Source organism: Helianthus annuus, chromosome 7, assembly GCF_002127325.2.
Source record: "Helianthus annuus cultivar XRQ/B chromosome 7, HanXRQr2.0-SUNRISE, whole genome shotgun sequence".
Lineage (NCBI taxonomy): Eukaryota > Viridiplantae > Streptophyta > Magnoliopsida > Asterales > Asteraceae > Helianthus > Helianthus annuus.
In genome coordinates this window covers 143,261,949-143,284,232 of record NC_035439.2, presented here as the reverse complement: position 1 = coordinate 143,284,232, position 22,284 = coordinate 143,261,949, and the positions used below count along the sequence as shown (strand labels likewise).

The following is a 22,284-nucleotide window of genomic DNA, read 5'->3' as shown; positions in this document are numbered from 1 at the left end:
ATTTACGACAACGAGTCAAATCATGTTTCTTATACTTAGTTGACTTTCTAGAAAGTCAACTATTAAACGTGCAAGTTCTCATCCTTATAACGATACGGTTACGTTGATAAAGTTAACCATACTAATAACACTATATGCATTTCATACTCATGTTCTAGGACACACGTATGCGCATATAATTACTTGCACACACATATATGTAATACATTTCATTCATACTAGCATTTTCATGTCTCTACAACTAACACTATAACACATATTAGCTAAACCAATATCGTTCCAATATTACTCCTTTATACAAATCTCATATGCTTCACATTTAGTGTACATTTACTCCATGATTTCAATTAAGAAATTATTCAAACATATGATGAACATCATACCACTTCAGCCTAGAGTACAACCTTCTAATGCACACCTTTTTACCAAATCATATAACCAACCAAAAATCATACATGTATTTCATCTAAAATATATTTCTCATGTTCAATTATAACCAATTACATGACATCCAAATATTATACATTTTCATCCATTACATGGATTCAATCTCATCTAGAAATCTCACCTAGACATTTCATCAAACACTTGGTGTGCATACCACTATCTAAGCATAATGTACAAGTATTTCATGCCTCACTTCCAACTTCATGATTTCATTCATCAACACCACTAAACATCAAGTAACTCATATCATGCTCAATTTATCTAACAAGAATTCATCATATACCACATCATACATCAAAATTACACAAGAATTGAACATGGATAATTCATTCATATCACCATCCTTACTACTACAAGTGGGTTTTATGTCAAAGCATCAAATGACATCAAAATCTTGTATAATTCATGTTCTACATGATGCTTATAACATATATTCAGACCCAATTCATACTAATTCGTGACTCCATCATAACCCACTTCATACGAAATTACCAAATCATAAATTACAACTTACCAAGTGATTTATAGGGCTAGATGATCATGAATTCATGTACATGCATTAGATCCGAGCTGAATTTCCCTCTCAATTTGATGATTTTCTTGAATTAGGGTTTCACCCCTTTCTTCCTCTTCTCCTGATCGATCTCACGCACACACACTCCTTGTGTGTGTGTGATTTTTGTTTTAATTAAATTAAATTTCACATTTGGCAATTCTAGTCCCTCAAGTTTGTCACACCATCATAGTTGCCACAAGTTTCATTCCTTTACTTATTTTGTTAGGCTTTTAACTAAGTTTAATAACCTAGTTATTGTATTTCATTTAATTAACATGGCAACGTACCTACGTATTAATAATACGAGTTTTGGGGTGTTACACTTTTACAACACAACTTTCGGCTCTCTTCACTGTTTCCAAGTAAACATCATGATGCCTTGTACACAACTTCCAACCTTAACATTATATTTAATAACTACAATAATTCAAACCCAAATCAGATCAAAACAAGGATAATGTTCACAAACAAATATGAAGATTAGATGAATACACGAGGAACAACCCAGAAAGTTTAAATTTTCCGGCAAAATTATGAGTTTTCCGGTGAACCGACAAATTTCCGAACACAAATTTTTGCAAGAAACTTCACTAAAAACCAACTTTTAACATGTGAAAATGAAGAATGAAGTGGTTTTTATAAGAACTTTCAGCAAAATACCATAATTTTCCAGATTTAAGACTAATTTTCAGAAAAATATGAACTTCAAAAATCTGAAACACACCCGAAAACTACTCGGTTTTAACAAGGAGAAGAGCCAAGGCTCTGATACCACTTGTAGGTCCGGCTAGGGGAGGATCTAGCCGCCTAATCCTTGTGTACAAACACACCCGGTTGTGCGGAATCCAACCGGAGATGCAAACCGAGTTAGAACACGACAAGAACACGAGAAGGAGACCGAGACTCAATGATTAACACCAATGTATTAATACTTGAAACTGTTACAAATCAATGTTTACAAATTAATCTTTGCAAACTCTCACTAGTTCACTCGGTTGGATGTTCTTCCTTGTGCACTCCTTCTCTTGTCAGTGTATCTCAACCGAAATCACTTGATCTCCTCATTTATATTTTCTTCACATGTGGTTTCATATGCGGTTCGGCCCATGTGAGTTGTATCAGCCCAAAATTAATTTGATTGGCCCAAATTCATTTCCCATGCACGTCTATTGTGATCAAATATGCAGATTGTAGATATTAGACAACACATGACATCATCATAATGATGTGATGATGATGTGGCAGCGGGAATCGGCTCGCGGCGCTTCGTGCTTCGTGTGTCGAACTCTGGGACGCAGGACGGAGGAATGTCGTGACGTTGGGCTTGAGTCGAACCGAACCGAGTCGTGTCCACATAATATGTATCAACAAGTGTCTGTATAGAATGGGCTTGTAGAGTATGGGCTTATTTGAGTTTTTGTTGAATAAATTTGGGCCATGTGCATGTAAGAGTGTAAGAACATCGATCCTTGAATCTTGTAATTTTTTATTTAGATGGCAATCAATATCAGGCTTGTTTATGTTCATCTTTTAAATTTAGTTATTACTAATTAAATTTAAAAATCTATTTAATTTTCTTTATCATCCCATAACTGGTTTTGACTTTCCGATTTCAAAACTTTCTTTTATATGATATTAATATATTTGATTTATATTTTCCAATTTAAAAGCAATATTTTCTATCATATGAAACATGAATTAAGGTTTACGTATATTTAGGTTCTTCTTCTCCTCTACTATTGCTATACAATTCAAAACCTTGTTCAATTATGTTCGTTATAATTTGTTATGTTCTTTTATTTTCGATTATGTGTGTTTGTGTGCGTTTATGTTCGTGTACCGTTTGTTTATACTTTTCGCGAACGAACATAAACGAACATAAACATGTTCATTTTCTTAACAAACGAACACGAACAAGAAAATCCGTTCATTTAAATGTTCGTGTCCGATCGTTTGTTCGGTTAAAGGTAAATGAACGAACGTGAACATGCCCCGTTCGTGTTTGTTCAGTTCATTATTAAGCCATTTGTGAAGGAGATAAGAAATTTCAAATTTTGGATAGCATTATCATTCCGCTTTATGTGGCCTTGAAATAGGTTCATTAGTTTTTTGTCCACTCGTGTAAAATTGCAAACCAAAAATTTGATTAATGATAAACGCCAACACTGACAGTTTCTTCAACAAAGTATGGTTAATTGGGATGTTAAATCTTTTTCTAAACCCTTAATTGGATATTTTTTTCTAAATTTTGTATCTACTTATGTTAAAGTTCAAACATTTTACTGTTTATGAGAAACTAAAACATATGACGAAGCTTTTTTAGTGGAACTGATTAAAACATATAAATCATTCACATCCAATGCAGCTTCATCACCTATTAAGATCACAAATTAAAGGTTGACAATCACCCTCTTTGGAAGTAGCGTCACTGATATTCTCATATCTCGTTAATATTTTGTTCTAAAAAAGAATCCAAGGCAACCAAAAATTTGCTTCTCATCTTCTTTTAGAATGGCATTCCTACTTTATTCTCTTGTTGTTGTAACAATATTTCTTACCACACCAACCATCTCTACTTCCTATGGTGGAAATGAGACTGATCATCAGGCTTTGTTGTCGTTTAAGTCGATGATTACCCATGATCCAAACGGATCTCTAACCTCATGGAACTCTTCCGTTCATTTCTGTGATTGGAATGGTGTCACGTGTGGGAAACGGCATAGAAGAGTGACTGTTATACAACTAGAGTCACGAGGCCTAACAGGCTCTTTGCCTCCTCATGTGGGAAACCTCAGCTTCCTTCGCCAGCTTAATCTCACGAACAACAGCTTTCATGGAAGCATCCCTGATGAACTTGGTCGTCTTTCCAGGCTACGCGTCCTTCGTCTTGGTGACAACAAATTCAGCGGAGTCATTCCAACTAATTTGTCCGCTTGTTCCAACCTTAAAGAGCTCTCTCTTTGGGGTAATAGGCTAGTTGGAAGTATACCCAAAGAGATAAGTTTTCTTTCTGAACTTACTGATATTGAACTTGATGATAATGATTTAACAGGTGGAATCCCACCATTTTTGGGGAATATCTCATCAGTGGAAGTATTCTCTGTTTCGGGAAATCCATTTGGTGGGAGCGTTCCAGACACCTTAGGTCGTTGGAAAAACTTAAGAGTTTTTACCGCTGGTGAATGTAACTTACATGGCTCCATCCCTCATTCCATTTTTAACCTCTCACTCCTTACTGGGTTTTCTTTAGCTGAGAATCAACTTACTGGTAGTCTTCCTCTAGCCATGGGTACAATGCTCCCTCATCTTGTCTTCCTTCAATTAAGGAATAACAATCTGACTGGACTTATTCCACCCTCTATATCTAACTGTTCGAAATTACAAGTTCTTGAAATGAGCATAAACGATTTTAATGGGAAGTTGACAATCGACTTTTCAGAACTAAAAGATATTTATGCAATATTCTTAAATGATAACAAACTTGGCGGACACGGAGAAGCTGATGAAATGAAGTTTATTGATTCTTTGAAAAACTGCAGCAAGTTAGAGATATTGAATCTTAATACCTGCAACTTTCAAGTAGAGCTCCCAATATCAATAGGTAATCTTTCAAAGCATCTCTCGTTTCTGAATTTAGCAATAAATCAGTTGCATGGGAACCTTCCTTTAAGTATAGGTAATCTAGTTGGCCTGACCGTTTTACATTTAGGAGGTAACAGATTCACAGGAAAAATCCCATTTACCATTGGTAAGCTTCAAAATCTAGGAGTTCTTACGATGTACGATAATCAATTAGCAGGTTTGATTCCAGATGCCGTCGGGAACTTATTGATGTTGATTGGACTTGATCTAAGTACCAATAGACTAGAAGGGCATATACCATCTAGCTTGGGAAATTGTCATCATCTATCCCTTTTGGACCTTTCTAACAATTTACTCGTCCGTAAAATACCTAAACAAATTCTTCAACTTCCATCTCTAACCATATGGTTAGATCTTTCTCAAAACAGCCTTTCTGGTTCACTCCCAACATATGTTGGAGACCTCAAGATGTTGACTTATCTGGTTTTATCTTTTAATAATCTATCTGGTAATATTCCTAGTAGCCTTGGCAGTTGCACTAGCCTTTCATTATTATTCCTCGATGACAACTTATTTGATGGTGAGATACCACAATCATTAAGTTCTTTAAAAGGAGTGGAGGGACTTGATTTTGCTCATAATAATTTATCGGGGCAAATTCCACAATTCTTAGAACGGTTTTTGTTAGAATTTATAGACCTAAGCTATAACGATTTTGTGGGCAAAGTGCCGGTGCTAGGAGTGTTTGCCAATAGAAGTAAGTTCTCGATTTTGGGGAATAGTAGACTTTGTGGCGGCTTTGTTGAACTTGGGTTACCCAAATGCAAGGAGATCAAGAAAAAAAATGGTTTCCTTTGTTCATTATAGTCATTTTGAGTGCATTCGCAATCTTCGCCACATTATGCTTTGTGTATTGTTGGATTAAGAAAAAAGGCAACACCCTAACGTCTCAATCATCAAGGAAAGGGTTGTTCTTGAAAGTCTCTTACAATCAACTTCTCAAGGCTACTGATGGCTTCTCTGAAGCGAATTTGATTGGACAAGGTGGGTTCAGCTCTGTTTACAAAGGTACCCTTAATGATGAGGATGGCAACAAAATATTTGTTGCAGTGAAAATTCTCCATCTCCAAAATCAAGGAGCTTACAAAAGCTTTATGAGAGAGTGTGAAGTATGGCGAAGTATGGCACCGGAATTTGTTGAAGATAATAACTTCATGTTCAAGTGTTGACTTTGAAGGCAACGATTTCAAGGCTTTGGTTTACGAGTTCATGCCCAACGAGAGTTTACATGATTGGTTACATTCAAGCACAAGTACACAGAGACTCAGCCTTCTTCAAAGAATAAATATTCTTATCGATGTTGCAATTGCAGTTAATTATCTTCACAATCACTGCCCAATAACCATTTCTCACGGTGACTTAAAGCCTAGCAATATTCTACTCGATGATGATATGGTGGCCCATGTTGGAGACTTCGGTTTAGCTCAAATCCTTGGAACAGATTCCAACAACAACTCAACTGGGGTTAAAGGAACTATTGGATATGCACCTCCAGGTAAAATTTATATACTCCAGCATGCCCTTATATTTGCTTTACAGTGTTACAATTTTTTTATTGAAGTAATTGCTTACATGTGACAGAGTATGGTCTTGGGAGTGAGATGAGAAGTAGCGGGGATGTCTATAGTTTTGGAATAACATTGTTGGAGGTGATGACCGGGAAAAAGCCAACAGACGACATCTTCAATGAAGACCTTAGCCTACATAAATTTGCATCAATGTCATTGCCAGACCAAGTGGTCAATATTATTGATGATGCTGCAATTGTTGAGCAAAGAACAGAAGTAAAAGCAAAGAAAATGGAGGAATGTTTGGTTTCAACCATACATATTGGAGTATCATGCTCTATGGATTCTCCCACACAGCGGATGAGTATTGAACATGTTGTCCATGAATTGCAGCATATTCTAGATGTTCTTCAAAGTATTTGAGGTGCACTCTTCTCTCATATTACTTAACATGTTAGAACTGTTTGCGTGGATTATTTGCATCTCTGGTTTCACTGAATCTTATTTTACATGTATACATACTCACTCAGCTTTAACCCCATGGTGCAACTGCAACAAGGAGTGGTGTGTGACGTTGTCAAAAAGTTTTTACTCTGTCAAACACGTTTATTTTCTGATTTTAATTCGAGGTGACATAAATGTATGATTATTGTCTTGTAATAAACTAAGTAGTTTAATTTTGTATTGTTGGGATTATATCTAAGTGCGAATTATCGAGATGCTTTTGTTTTAGTTTCAACATATGCATATGTTGAACCTCGCGAATTATCTAACTGTAAGTTGAGGCTATCATTTGTAGTTTATCTTATGTATTGTTAGTTTATTATATGGTGTCTCTAATGCCTGCATTGCTAATGTTTTTTTTTTTGTTGGTTTTCAGGCCCCACTCCACACTCACAACACACACTCTATCCACACACACTGAAACTCACGTAGAATGTGAATGTAAAATTGTAAGTGAAGAAGGAAGGCTATTATATTCTATTAAACAAAAGGCCAATATATATCCATACAATATGAAGTGCACGTGAGAATATAAAATGGAATAAACTAATATTCTATCCTAAAGAACCGTACAACCTCCAAACTCGGTCAAACCCATTTAACTAGGATGATCCATAACCATCACCCATGACCCGTTCGAACTCCTAACCAGCTGACCCGTACCCATGATCTGTTTTACGAACCGTAACATCAAGATTATTCCCAACATTCACCCCCATAATCTTGATGTTGGTTCTTGTTAGTTGCTTGCGTTCTTTCTTGCGGACTTGTTTTCGAAACTTGCCATTCTTGCTTACTAACTCTTGTTGATCTTGCGTCTTACTTGCTGACCATGCTACTTGCTACAAGCCACACATGACATACTTGCTACACGAACCTCGTAGGTTCGCTCTAGTTTCGGTCTTCTCTTTCTTTCTAACGTGAACTCTTTTGGTCTTCGGTTCACGACTCGGTCAAATGTGAACTCTCGGTCTTTGTTCACAATTTCGGTCTTGCGGTCTAAGCTTTCTTTCGATGAAAGCTTTCTTCGGTCTATCATGGTGCAAACCTCCTGTCACTATCACACCCACGGTCTCGGTCTGGTCTGATGTGAACCTCTTCAGTCTTGGTCTTTGGTTCACAATATCGGTCTACGGTCTTTCTGCAGCAACCGCCGGTCTCGATCTACATTGGTGTGATACTCCGGTCATGGTCATTATCGCACCTACGGTCTCTCTTCCGGCAAGAAGAACTGGTTCGGTCTTGGCCGTTCAATCTGTCCCGGCGTTGGTTCTTCTTCTCCGGTAACGGTCTTTCGTACGCCGGTATCTCCTTTCCGGCAACGGTCTCTCTCGTTCTTACTTTCTTTCGATCTGGTCGACAACCGCCACCGTCTTCTTTCTCTTTCTCGCGGCGCGGCTATGGCCTTCTTTCTTTCTCTTTCTTGCTGATCTAATAATCCAACTTTCTGACTTGTCCTTCTTCTTTCTTTTGATCACCGGGCGTGATCACCCTTGCACCTTCCTTCTTCGTTTTCAGCCTTGCAGCCAAAAGGCTGCTCCACCTCTCGAAGCGACTCTCAAAACGGCCCTCGTCTCTCACCCACTCTGATACCAATTGTTGGTTTTCAGGCCCCACTCCACACTCACAACACACACTCTATCTACACACTGAAACTCACGTAGAATGTGAATGTAAAATTGTAAGTGAAGAAGCAATATTACTTCAGAGAAAATGGAAGGCTATTATATTCTATTAAACAAAATGCCAATATATAGCCATACAATATGAAGTGCACATGCGAATATAAAATGGAATAAACTAACATTCTATCCTAAAGAACCGTACAACCTCCAAACTCGGTCAAACCCATTTAACTAGGATGATCCATAACCATCACCCATGACCCGTTCGAACTCCTAACCAGCTGACCCGTACCCATGATCTGTTTTACGAACCGTAACATCAAGATTATTCCCAACATTTTTCAGCTATCAAAGGATATATATAATGAAAATGAAGATATTTCTCACACGTGGGTTCGTGAATATCATTGAAATTGGTGGTTGTCTTATTTTTATTTTTTAAAAGGGTATTTTGGTGATTTAAAAAAATGTAATTGAGAAAATTAACAGGATTAGTAATTTGGACTCAAAAGGTTATAAAATCAAAATTCAGGTATTTGGGACGTTAAACTTTTTTATTTTGTACTCAAATTGTTAAAACCACTAAAGTAGAAGGACTCAAAAAGGAAATTACTCTCATACAACCAACTTCTCAAGGCAACCGATCGCTTCTCCGAAGCAAATTTGATTGGACAAGGTGGGTACAACTTTGTTTACAAAGGAATCCTTGATGATGCTAAGGCCATGTGTAGTCATAAAGCCCTTTGTGGGGCGTTACGCGATAAGTAGCGAAGCGCGTAAGAGAGGGGCTTTATATCACAAGAGAGTGTGGTGGTAAGGGGGTTATATAACCCATTCAATTATACATACATATGAATATATATATATATATATATGTGTGTGTGTGTGTGTGTGTGTGTGTTGGGTAAAATGGGTCACGCCGCTATGTAGCTTGCGGGGATCCAAAATTGAACCCCCATAGCACCTGCCGTAATGGTGTTCGGCGGCGCTATGGGGCGCTATAGCCCTTCTCCCGTGATGTGCCGCCCCATTACACAACCTCTAATAATAGAGATGTTGCAGTCAAAGTTCTCCATCTTAATGAAGGAGCTCACAGAAGCTTTATGAGAGAGTGTGAAGCGTGGCGAAGTATCCGACGCCGGAATCTGTTGAAGATAATAACTTCGTGTTCAAGTGTTGACCATCAAGGCAATGATTTCAAAGCTTTGGTCTATGAGTTCATGCCCAATAGGAGTTTACATGATTGGTTGCATTCAAGTACAAGTACATCCAGACTAGACCTTGTTCAAAGAATAAGTATCCTCATGGATGTTGCAATTGTTGTTAATTATCTTCACAATCATTGCCTAGAAACCATTGTTCATGGTGACTTGAAGCCTAGCAACATTCTACTTAATGAGGATATGGTGGCCCTTGTTGGAGACTTTGGTATAGCTCGGTTTCCTGGAAGAGTTTCAAACCAAAACAACTCAACTGGTGTTAAAGGAACAGTTGGTTATACACCTCCAGGTAAGATTCTTATACCCTATATGCCTTTATATATGCGAAAATTGTTTCTTTGTTTTAAGTAGTTTCTTATAAGTGGCAGAGTATGGTCTTGGGAGTGAGATGACAAGTAATGGGGATGTCTATAGTTTTGGCATATTATTATTGGAGGTGATGACTGGGAAAAAGCCAACGACATCTTCAATGAAGACCTCAGCTTACATAAATTTGCTTCGACATCATTTCCAGACCAAGTGATTGACGTTATTGATGGTAGTGTAATTGTTGAGCAAAGTACAGAAGCAAAGGCAAAGAAAATGGAAGAATGCTTGATTTCAATCATACAGATTGGAGTATCATGCTCTATGGATTCTCCGCCACAACGAATGAGTATTGAAGATGTTGTCCATGAGTTGCAGCATATTTTAGACGTGCTTCGTATTTGACATGTCCGCTTATCTTTTTAACTTAATATGGTTGAAACTCTTCATGTTATTATTTGTATCTCTGGTTTCATTGAATGTTATTTTACATATGTACACACTCTGTCTCAGCTCTAACGCCATGCTTACATTTATGGAGAGTTAATGGAAACTATAAGGTGTAGTGAATAACGATGTTAGATAACTTTTACTAAATCAAACATGTTTTTAATGCATGAAATGGATAAAATAACATTTTATATAATCATAATCCATCCCAATAATGTTACAAGCAAAAAAAAGGCATACAGGTAAATATTAAAAGGATTAAGAAGTAACAGATTGAAGAACCATAGTCAATGATACGGCTCGACCATGGATCAGCCTTAGTAAGATGCGCATCAAACTACAAGTTGGTTTTGTCTAGTTCTAAAATTTGGACCGGGTGTTGGCCGGAATCTACCCCAACCTTCTATCCACTAGAAGATATGCTTTTCAGGTTGTTTTCTTGTCAGAATGCACCTGGACTACCACGTGGCGTTTTCCTGTGTTGCGCCTCGCCTGAGTGCCCTGCGTGCCCTTAAAAACTATGGCCCAAATTTATAAGGTTTGTAAGTTGTTATAGCAAAGTTATTACTTATTCAACTCGTTGTCATCTTATAGTGAACATCAATAAGTGTCTTTAAAATTGATTTTTGGCTTATGTTAAATAATTTTGGCTTTTAGAATATGGGCCATGTGAGCAGGTCTCGGAGACCATCCTTGGATCTTGTAAATTTTTAGTCTAGGTTGACAGGCAATCACCAACTGTGAGCAACTATGAACGATTCTAAAATTTGTAAGTTTGAAAATTGAAATACTTTGACATGCTTACAAATATTACAAAAGAATATTAATATTAGCATAACCAATGTGACACACATGTGTTATAGATAAGTACTCGTTAATTTAATATAGTTTTACTATTTATGTAGAGAAATAACTTCTTATATCCGGCCATTTAACAAAATATATCACATGTGATTCTATTTAAGAAGAAATAAAATATGTTGAAGCAAATTTTTAATCCAATAACTTGATTGACAAAATAATCATGTTTGGTTTGTATGTTTGTTATAAAGTTAGATGTGGTAGTAGGGTTGGTGACCTCAGTTGTGATGGCAATTGTGTTGGGCCGTTGGCGGCGGTTGTGGTGTTGGAGAAAATGGTGGGGATCGGCGGCACGGCAGTGGTGGTTGTCTGTGTATGGTGGTTGTGGCAGCAACGATGGTGATGGGAACAATGACGATGCAAACCACGATTGTTATTGTTGTAGTGGTAGTTATTTTAGATGCGATTGTGGTGGCGATGGTGTAGAAATGAAATATACCAAATTGATTGAAATTCTTCACTTTGTAAAAGTTGTTAACTAGAAAAGAAATTTGAGAGAAATTCTTAGTTTCACTTTTCTTTGAGAGAAATTCTTAGTTTTAAATTCAAACAAACTACTATTAAGTTTCCCAACGTTGCGATGGGGTGTAAAACGGTGCCAAATAGCACCAATGCAATATCATCATCAACGACCACCAACGTTCAAGTTGCGGCGTGTTAATGCGTATATATTAGACCGAACCATAAAATATAGAAAATAAACTAAGTCAATCTAAGACCCATGCGTTGCGACGAACATGTCAAACGGGAAAAATAGATGACATAAAAATGTTGAATCACACAAGCACGTTGTGCCATATAAACTCGCAAAATTTAGAACGTATGAAGCGTAAAACGAAACATAAAAACATTGGACCACACACACGTGTTAAGTTATGTTAATTTACAAAATTTAGAACCAAACGTAAAACAAAGAATTTGCAAAAAATGAAAAGTATAGGAGACGAAAGTTGAAAGTAAAACGTTGTGAGGTTCAATTGCAAAAAATGAAAACTTTTAAGTTAAAAGTAAAAAATCAAATAGTTTTGGTAAAAATTAATAAAGTAAATAGTTTTGAGTTAAAAGTAAAAAAACAATTTTTTTTAAAACATCCCTAAGCATTAAGTACAACATCTTTATGCACAAAAGTGTTCTAAATTTATACTATGTAAAACGTAAAACGAAGAATTTATAAAAGATGAAAAGTATAGGAGGCGAAAGTTGAAAGTAAAACTTTATGAGGTTCAATTACAAAAAATGAAAACTTTTAAGTTAAAAGTAAAAAAAAATCAAATAGTTTTGGTTAAAAATTAATAAAGTAAATAGTTTTGAGTTAAAAGTAAAAAATCAATTTTTTTAAAACATCACTAAGCATTAAGTAGAGCATCTTTATGCACAAAAGTGTTCTAAATTTATACTATGTAAATTTTACAAACCAAACAAATAAAAAATATAACTCTTACTTGGGAAATTTACTAAGTTTTAGGGACCCAATTATACAATTTTAATATTTACACAATCAAAATAAAAAAGTCCGGTCGGGTAAGGCTACAATATAAAATTTAAAAAAAAAACTTTTTCTGGTAAATAAATAGTTGATTGCGTCACGTATTACTATTCTGTGAGTACAAGATCTTTTTTCCGTTTATCTTATTTCACCCCTTCAGATTATATTTCTTAATTTAAAAAATTAAAAAAAAAAACAGAAGTAATAAAGCATAATATAATATAATATATTAAATTTATTAGTTAGTACTTAGCTATACATAATTTTAATTGTATTTTGTATCTCAAAATAATATTTTTATAAATTCTAAATTTCCATTACTGACTATTTAACGTGTTAGTTATTCTATTAATATAATACATGGGTTTCTAACCTATTAAATAATAAAAAAGATAATAAATTTAAGTTACATAAATTGAAGCGTAGATAAAGATATCTTCTATACTATATAATAAAAGAAACCTGATTTTGAACACGTGTCATTCATTGAAGATGTCTACATTTGTAATTTTCTACCTTTTCATACTTAATATTATTATTTACCAAATTGACACTTTTTTATTTAGTTTACCCTTATCTCGTATTTTATGAAAAAAAAAATATCGATTATTCTGTCTCTTATTTTCATATTGCATTTTTTTTAAATTTAGTTTGTACTTATCTTTTCCGTTCAAATGAGACAGAAGTAAAATTATTGGGTTTCACATTTGTAATTAGTTAATTTTTTTTATTAAGATGCTATCGTTCTATTTGCCCATGTTCAAAATGATCAGAAAAAAAAAACTCAGTTGTTTTTGTTTCTAGGAAATCATAATTCTTTTATTTGATTCAATCATTCTAGAAGTTTTAAAACTAAAATATAATCTATCATAATCAAATTCACATTTCAAAACCCTCAAAATTCAACCATTCAATAATCACAATTACTCCCACGTATAAGCCCATATATAATCTAACCTACTTTTAATAAAGGATTCCAATTAATTCTACGTGAAATTTATAAAGACTTTTTTGTTATACACTTAATTTCATATATAATCTAATCTAACTTTTAATAATGTATATATGTGTGGACGCCCGGAAGGCAAAAGTGAAATTGCACTAATTTTAACCTTATTTCACTAAATTTGTGAAAATAACGTTAAAAGCGGCGGACGGTTAATCATGCATCATCATCATGTGGTGGCGTTGATAGCAGAAAGACAAAAGAGAACATGCACTAATCGGTCTTTGTCCCGATTGCTAAGTGTTATGTGTCTTATGTCCAAAGCTTGATGCAAAACTACTATCGAGTCGCGGGTCTTACTGAAAGCAGCCTCTACATCTTACTCTCCTCAGACTCTACCTTAGCTTTGCTATTTGTGGTATTTACTGAGTATGATGATGATGATGATTTAGTATATATAATTAGATTTATTCAACCCGTATAATACACGGGGTTTATAAAGATATAATTTTTTTTATTATTTAGTTTATAAAATTACATTTATCCAACCCGTGTAATATACAAGGTTACAAAATTATATTTATTTAACCCGTGTAATACACAGTGTTTTTAAAGATATAACGTTTTTTTATTATTTAGTATATATAGTTAGATTTATTCAACCCGTACAATACACGGGTTTTTATTATTTGGTATATAAAATTACATTTATTCAGTACAATACATGAGGTTCTTAGAGATATAATTTTTTTATTATTTAATATATAAAATTACATTTGTTCAACCCGTGTAATAAACGAGATTCTTAAAGAATAATTGTTTTAATTTAGTATATAAAATTATATTTATTCAACCCGTGTAATACACGGGGTTCTAACCTAGTTATTTGATATAAAAAGATAATAAATTTAAGTAAAAAAAAGGTTAGAAGTTAAGTTGTATCATTCCATTGTTTAACCCTAAGAATCTAAAAGTTAACTATTATTTGATATAAACTTTTACTATAAAGACTTGAAACATATAGTTATCATCTAGAAACAATGTGACTTTCATTATGCTACCCCTAATATACTTGAACATATATTGACGTTTGACTTTAGATTTCAATTGTTGGGTTCTACATTCTAACATCCAATACTCATGTATCATGTATGTTGTGTTTTTTTATTAGACTAGTGGGTATGGAGAGGCTCATTCCCATGAGGATGGGTCGTCACTTAGGCGTCACATCACCATCCCATGGAGGATGGGCCTCCTCCATTTTTCAGGGGGGTGGAGGATGGGGCTACCCCACCTAGTTATTTAATAATTTTCTAAGTTTTTTTTAACTTAATAAAAACTATATAAAAATTAAAAAAATACAACATAAAACAACATAAATAAATTCATTTCATAACATAAAAAAGAATTATATTTCCTAAAAATAAAAATAAAAATACATTTCCTACAAATAAAAAGAAAAAACCTACGACGCCCATTTTTTCTTCACATCTTCTTTCATCCTCCGATACACCTCTCGTTCATCCTCCGGAACCGAGTCGAGATCCAACCTCATAATCCTAAAATCCTCTGCTCGAGCATAGTCAGCCGACACGGTTTTCTTGTGACTATACTTTTCGGCCGCGAACTCTTTCAACGAACGGAATTCGTTTATCAACTCGTCCATTTTCGAAGACGCCTTCGAGCCGCCCTCTCTACCCGAGCCGCCCCCTCCACTCGAGCCGGCCCCTTTGCGCTTTCCGGCCGCCTCTTTTTTTGCTTTGTCCCTTCCGGTGGGACGTTCCGACTCGTGAACGAGCAACACATCCTCGTTATATATCGGGTCGTCGTTTATGTCGATTTAACAACGAGCGGTGGAGCCTCCCGCACTATAACTTCCGGACTCGGAAGTTTTAGTCCGTTTGGCGGTTGCGACCTCATTTGGAACCGGCATCCATTTTGGTTCTTTCTTTAAAACGTTCCATGCTCGGAGGTGCGGGAAAGGCGCCGGATTTTTTGAATCTCATTTAGCCATCGCAAGGTTAAGAATGTCCTCGTCGTTGCTCCCACTAGGAGGACAAGCGTAAATTGTGTTATGATACCCGCAAAATTCATTGACGATCTTGTTCATTTTCCGCCACTTGCCCGATACAGATTCGATATTACGCATCGGGCCTTGCCCCATAAGCTCGTTAAATCTATCCGTTGTCGCCTTCCAAAAACTAGAACCCGTTTGATTGTTCCCTAAAATTAAAAAAAAATGCATTAGTAAAACTAAAAAATAAATCTTTTTAAATTTTAAATTAAAAAAATAAACTTTTGTTCATACCAACAATCGGGCAAGTTGAGGACTTAACATACGTAATTGCTAGCGTCTCCTCCTCTACTTTTGTCCATTGTCTCGGCTTTGCTCTCGAACCGCTTTTTTTTGCGGTTGGGAAGTTGGCGATTCGGGGACGACTTCATCATCATCGTCAAGTTGAACCGGGGGTTGCGGTTGGGAAGTTGGCGGTTGCGATTGGAATTGATCAAGTTGAACCGAGTTGCGTTGCATGAATTGTTGGAGTGCTTGGTATTGTTGCATTTGTTGAACTTGGGACATATGGGAGAAGGCGGTAGGTGATTGTTGGAAACCCGAAAACGTAAATTGTGGAGACACCCACGAAGGATCTATAGTCGGAGTGTAAGCGGGTTGGGGTTGTTTGGGTTGAATGGATTCATGATTGTATAAAAAATGGGGAGTGTTTTTTATAAAAATGGATAAGAATGAGAGAAGAATGGAAGAAATATTGAGGAAATGGTATAAAAAATGGATGAAAGTGGTATATATTTAAAGTGAAAAGGTTTATTTTTTTATTAAATCTAGCCGTTACCAACGGCTATTATTTTGAAAATTGGCCCGTCGAATTCGTCTATGAGGAGCCGGAAAGGACGGGACGGAAAGAGGGGGCGGTGTGGGGGACCGGCGCCAGGCCTAAGCCAGCCCCCATACCGCTTGGTCTTAGAGGCATAAAAGTCTTCCATATATCACATGTTTGACCTTCTGCCAGAAATAATTGACTTTATGTAGTTAACTTTGACTTTTCTACCTTCAAATTTCGTTGTACTTACATTATGTAAGTTACATATGTGATATTGTAATAAAACATTGACTTTTCTACCTTCAAATCTCCTTTTCTCAGAATACTAATCGCTGAAAACACTACTAAAATCCAAAAGGTAAAAACTAACCATATCTTAATACGATTATAAGGTGTTTGTTTAGATTATGGTTGGTATATAAGGTTGTGTAATTATGGATATTTTTAAATGCATAGATTCGCTTAGCATTGTACACTATTATTATATATAGTATAGATTAGGTTATAAACTCATTTATTACATGGGTTAAATAAAAAAAAATATTAAATGGTCAGCTATATAGATTTAGGAATTATCAAACGATATTTTAAGATAAGATATGATTAACTTTTTTTAATTAAGAAATAAAATATGATGGGGTGAAATAAGAGGAGCAGCAAAAAGAATCTTAGGTGTTATTTGTTTATTTAAAAAAAGATTTATGCAGACTCTTCTGTCTGCGTCGCGTAGACCATGCGCAGACATTGTCATCAGCAGACTGTTTGTTTCTCCGAAGACGTTTCATTAAAAAGCGTTTGCACGAGCTCTTCTTGGTGCAAACTTGGCCCAGTCACTTTTAAAATCTTCTAAGGACTGCAGAGGGTTAACAACACCGTCCACGTCTACCACCCAGCACCACCACCACCACCCACCGTCCATTTCCACCACCCACCACCACCGTCCACCACTCAACCCCACCGTCCGTACACCACCACAAATTTATTTTAGAAGTATACATACCTTAAAAAACAAACAGTCTTCCTATTGTATACTGCAGATGTTTGGTCAATCTCTTCTTCTACAGATGTCTGCGGATATAGTCCACAGACTGCAGACATTTTATCTCTTAAAAAACAAATTGAACCTTAGGCTTATAGAATTGTGACACATGACTCCTTAGTCTTATAGAATTGTGAAGCATGACACATCTAACTAATTATTTATTAGGTACTAGTGCTAATACCCGCGAATTTCACGGTGTTGAAAAATGATATATTTGTTACTTTTGGAAAAAAAATTACGTTATATAACATAAAGAAATTGTACGCGTGAATTTATTATGGCAATCTGAAGTTAGAATTTTGGATTTATAGATTGTAGATTTTAGAATTTTTGTTTATTATCATTATGTCTTTTATTTATTATTGTGTATTTTCTATATTTGCGTCATTGTGTCTTTTTTGCGACTCATTGTATCTTTTTTCTTGACATTGTGTTATATTATTCGGCATTGTGTTATATTTTGCTCGACATTGTGTCAAATTGTGCGATCCGTTGTGTCTTTGTACACTTTTATTTTTAGGAGAGTTTGTAGAATAATTTAACCCATATATAATATTAATCACAAGATGAAAGATCCATACAAAGATTAACAAATCAAATTATACTCTTATACAATTAGTAACTTAGGGTGCGTTTAAACAATCATCGTATCACTTCATCACAAGTCACCGATTGCATCATCCCACCATGCACCGTTTACATTATCCCGCTGTTAAATGTGTGGCATTAAAACCACATCGTTTGATGTATCCCACCGTTTGCAAGGTTGACAACATAAAAAAAATATTTTTACAATAATGTTTCCATGATCCCACCTTTTGAAATTAACCTTTCCTCCATTTTCTACTCTAAATAATCTACATATATACCCTATTAATTAATAAACTATAATCTGCCACATATTTTCACGTATACCATATTAATAATCATACTATTTGTTACACCCTTTAATATTTGAAGGAATTTGGGCGACGGAATACTCGGAACCGGCAGACATGGCAAATTGCAAATCGGCGCACACATTTTCCTTTGTGAATTGTCATACATATTAGAACCGGTAGAATTTCCTAATCGGTACTTGATTCCCACAAGAGTCGCAACGATTTGTGCAAATGGTCAACGCGGATACCATCACTTCCGTCAATAAACAGACGCGGCCATTGAAAAAATAAAATACAGTTACCAACAGACCGACACAGATACGGAACCGACAAGAAAACACAGTAATGGAATCGACACTATGTTCCATTTCAAATACCATCGCCATACCGTTAATAACAAAACCGCCGCATTTGTTGCACACCATATATAACCCCAACAGCCACCAATCAATCAAATGCCAACCGATAACATCCTTCGTTCGCAACATACTTTGAATGGTGCCTTTTTTTCCTTCTATCCAGAGAAAAAAAAAACAGTGGTAGGATCTAGCGGTGGCAATGGTCCAGGTGATGACCATATACGACGACAAATGATCCGGATACTCAGATCCGACGAATCGACTGCATCCGGTTCAGATGGTTCCAAATCCAAACGACGTAGAATTATACCGGTAGCATTTTGGTGTTTATATTACGAAATATGTTATTTTTTATTTAACAAAGCATTTTTTTCTTTCTTTCTTTTATTTACAACTTTTTTTTTCTTTTGCAAAACGCTAAACTTTGTCACGGTTTAAGATGCCACAACGACTCTAGGCCGATGAAAGTTGCGTTAGTGTTTTAAAATTTTCAATCACCATTTATGGGTTGTATGCGCTCATCTTGCCTGGAGTACAATGATTGAGAAACGTACAACCCTCTTTCCTTGAAAAAGAGAGAAATACAGAGAGAGATAAAGCAATGCTCATCATTAACAATGTGTCAATGTGATGAGAGGGATAGAGAGAGTGACAGAAAGGAAGCATTTGTTGATTCAGTTCTCTTTAAACATAATGGAAAACATGAATACATACCTTTGATTGCATCAGTACAGGCCAGCAGAGAATCCAGATGTAGATGCAGCAATAGTGTTTGACATAGTTGTCAGTTTGGTCTGGTTCCTCCTTAGGGTGCAATCTAATGATGGTGACTAAGAAAACCGAAAAGGGTATCGGCCGTAGGAGAGGGAGGTCGAACATTATGATGTTATGGCTAACAGGGTGTCTGATTGTGTAACTGTCTAACCCCTTAACCTCCACATAAGTCTCCTTATATAAGCACCCAGGAGGAAACCTAATTAGTTAATAAGGGTAATATGGTCCATCAACAATTACCAACTAATTATTAATAGGTTGTTATATATTTTGATCCATATAATGTAAATGATTATAATGGCTACTAGATTAAATATTAAATCATAATATATTTAATCTTACATTCTCCCACTTAGCCGAGTAATCATTTACTATGAGTATTAGATAAGCCTGGTCAGGAGTTAACACTCATTTTAGCCTTAAACAAGTACTATAGCAGAGAAATACAGCCGTTGAATCATTATGCGACTCAGGACCCCCATTAATCATACTATAGCCTTAATTTAAAACCTAATCGTCATGATCAAAATACGCGTAAGCCCTTTGTTTAATTTGTAACTATATTTGTCTATATGCCATTATGCTAGCTTGACATATTCTTAGAGACATACAAAATCAAACTGATGAGGAAAATTAACTAATACTTAGTCATTCATAGTACGATATGCAATTGCGCACGACCATTAATTAATACTCGTCTATGAGCTCTCTTAATAAGACTTATGGGTAATAGGCCTTCAGTTATAGGATCCTTAAGCATATCATGAATGTATTCGATACAAAACTTAGTTTCCTCAATTCGTTCATAAACGAATAATTAATTGCGTATCGAAACTTAATGCAGCACCTCTTGAACTATTACTGTTCAATGAGTTATGGTAGCTGACTTTATCACACTAATTCTTCAAAACATTAATGATATGGAGTTAATAAACTTATGAGTACACTGATAAATTTCCAACAACATTTAGTGACTATATTATGTCGTTATAACTTAGGTTGTTAATATCAGTGCATTATGACTCCTCCATGAAATAGGTTTTGTCTGCTGACATAAAGATATACCCGAAATTACATTTTATCATCTTTGAATATCTCAAAGTTAGAGTAATAAACCGGTTTTAATTCTCACTTCTTCTTTAAATTGTAGTCTCTCGTTTCTTTTAAAGATATTGTAATACTCCATTAGATGCTACACATTAATCTAGACATATCTAGTGTGTTGCAATGTGAGTAATATCTAAACGAGTATAAACTTAAACTTACATAAGGCTTCTAATTAATGAAGCGTAAGGAAATAATCTCATTTATCCTATTATCCTCTAAAGGAGAGCAAAATTGTTTGTTACATGTGTGAGGACCCATTTAAGGTTAAACTTATGGAACGGAACTAATATCCCATTGGGTCTATCTCAGTATGTTATGATATCAATCACATAAGAGATATCTCTGAGATTTATTATATCAAAGTTTGTGTTAACAATGCTTTGACTTATGTAACATATACTTGTCAAGAGAATATCATCTATATAGACAAGTTTATCTTAGTTGCTCCCACTCATCTTGAGGTAGGTACATTAATCCACTTGATTCTTGATGAAAATAATTACGTTAGCTTTTCATCACATTATGATGTTTGCATTAACCCATACATGGATATTATTGGCTTACAAATAAAGTGTTCTTTAACCTTCAGTTTGAAACTTTAGGTTGTTATCTAATGAACATGTAAATGTGTCAGCCATTTATTAGGGAAAATCGTTTTTAATGTTCATCTAATGTAGCTTAAAACTATTATAAGCTACTAGAACAGTGATGATCCTCAAAGAAATCTTTTGTTAGATATGTAATAAAGATTCTTTAATAATTTATCTCTTTCTGAGTACAACCTTTGACAACCAATCATGCCTCTTTGTGTCTTAACGCTTATATTAGGATTTGATTTAGTTATGAACACTCTTAGGTAATTCAATCAAATCTCAAACGTTACACGAACACATAAAATCAGTTTTACTAGAAAACTGTTTTATTCCATTCAAATGATTGATTGACACTAATGGCTTAATTTGAAGAGATAGGATCAGTAAACTTTTCCAAAATCCATTTCAACTTCAATTAGGGAGGTTATGTAATCATCAAAGTTAGTAGGCTTTTAAACCTAGATGACCTCCTGAGTTGATTATTGGGTTCATTAGAAGTTTCAGTTTTATGGATTAGCTCTTGGTTAGGTTGCTATCATTTTCATTCTAAGTTTGTAAGGGTTGGTGCAGTATGGTATACAAGAGGTGTAATCGGAGTTAAATTCGGAGTGAAATTTAATGACACTCTTCCCCCCGCCTCTTGTATTCCTTGCAAATCATGATAAGGACTTTGTCTGCTCCCACCGAGCTTAGAAATCTTTAGGAACTCAGCATGCGTAGGGTCAATATGTAACGACCAACAAATTCTAATAAAGAAACAAGTTAATGACGTTAGTCGTTGTAGTTTCTCTTGTTGAGGATTATGTTAGTTTAGGTAAGAAATCTAAGTGCACCCACAATTAGGCAACAATGAAACTTTTGTAAGAGTAGCATTAGGTTTAAGGAGATAAGGTTTGATAGAACAGTGTCGTGATGGAGCGATGTCTTGTACAAGAGGTGTAAATTTAAAATTTTCACTCCCCCACCTCTTGCAACTATTGCAAGTTATTATTAAGACACTTAATGCTCCCACTGATCTTTAATATCTCTAGAATGCTACAAGAGAAGTTTCAATGAGCTACGTGACGTAGGAACCTATCACATATACGTTAGACTTTATTTGATTTCTTTAATGTCCAGATATCAGAAGAAACTTTA

The 22,284-nt window shown here is 35.3% G+C and overlaps 1 protein-coding gene and 1 pseudogene across 1 annotated transcript; both read left to right on the top strand.

Moving 5' to 3' along the window:
* The first annotated feature begins 3,514 nt into the window (after positions 1-3,514).
* On the top strand, positions 3,515-5,340 carry LOC110867090 (receptor kinase-like protein Xa21). The gene is made up of 2 exons (XM_022116229.1): positions 3,515-5,262; positions 5,313-5,340. Exons 1-2 carry the CDS (start codon positions 3,515-3,517, stop codon positions 5,338-5,340), a joined length of 1,776 nt encoding a protein of 591 aa, XP_021971921.1.
* Positions 5,272-10,318, top strand: LOC110868979 (annotated as a pseudogene).
* Positions 10,319-22,284: the final 11,966 nt, after the last annotated feature.

What these genes read in the sequence shown, in the direction of transcription:
- LOC110867090 (XM_022116229.1), top strand. Translation starts at nt 3,515, where the DNA reads ATGGCATTCCTACTTTATTCTCTTGTTGTTGTAACAATATTTCTTACC. An exon ending in ATTCCACAATTCTTAGAACG is followed by an intron (nt 5,263 to 5,312) that starts GTTTTTGTTAGA and finishes TTGTGGGCAAAG; the next exon opens with TGCCGGTGCTAGGAGTGTTT.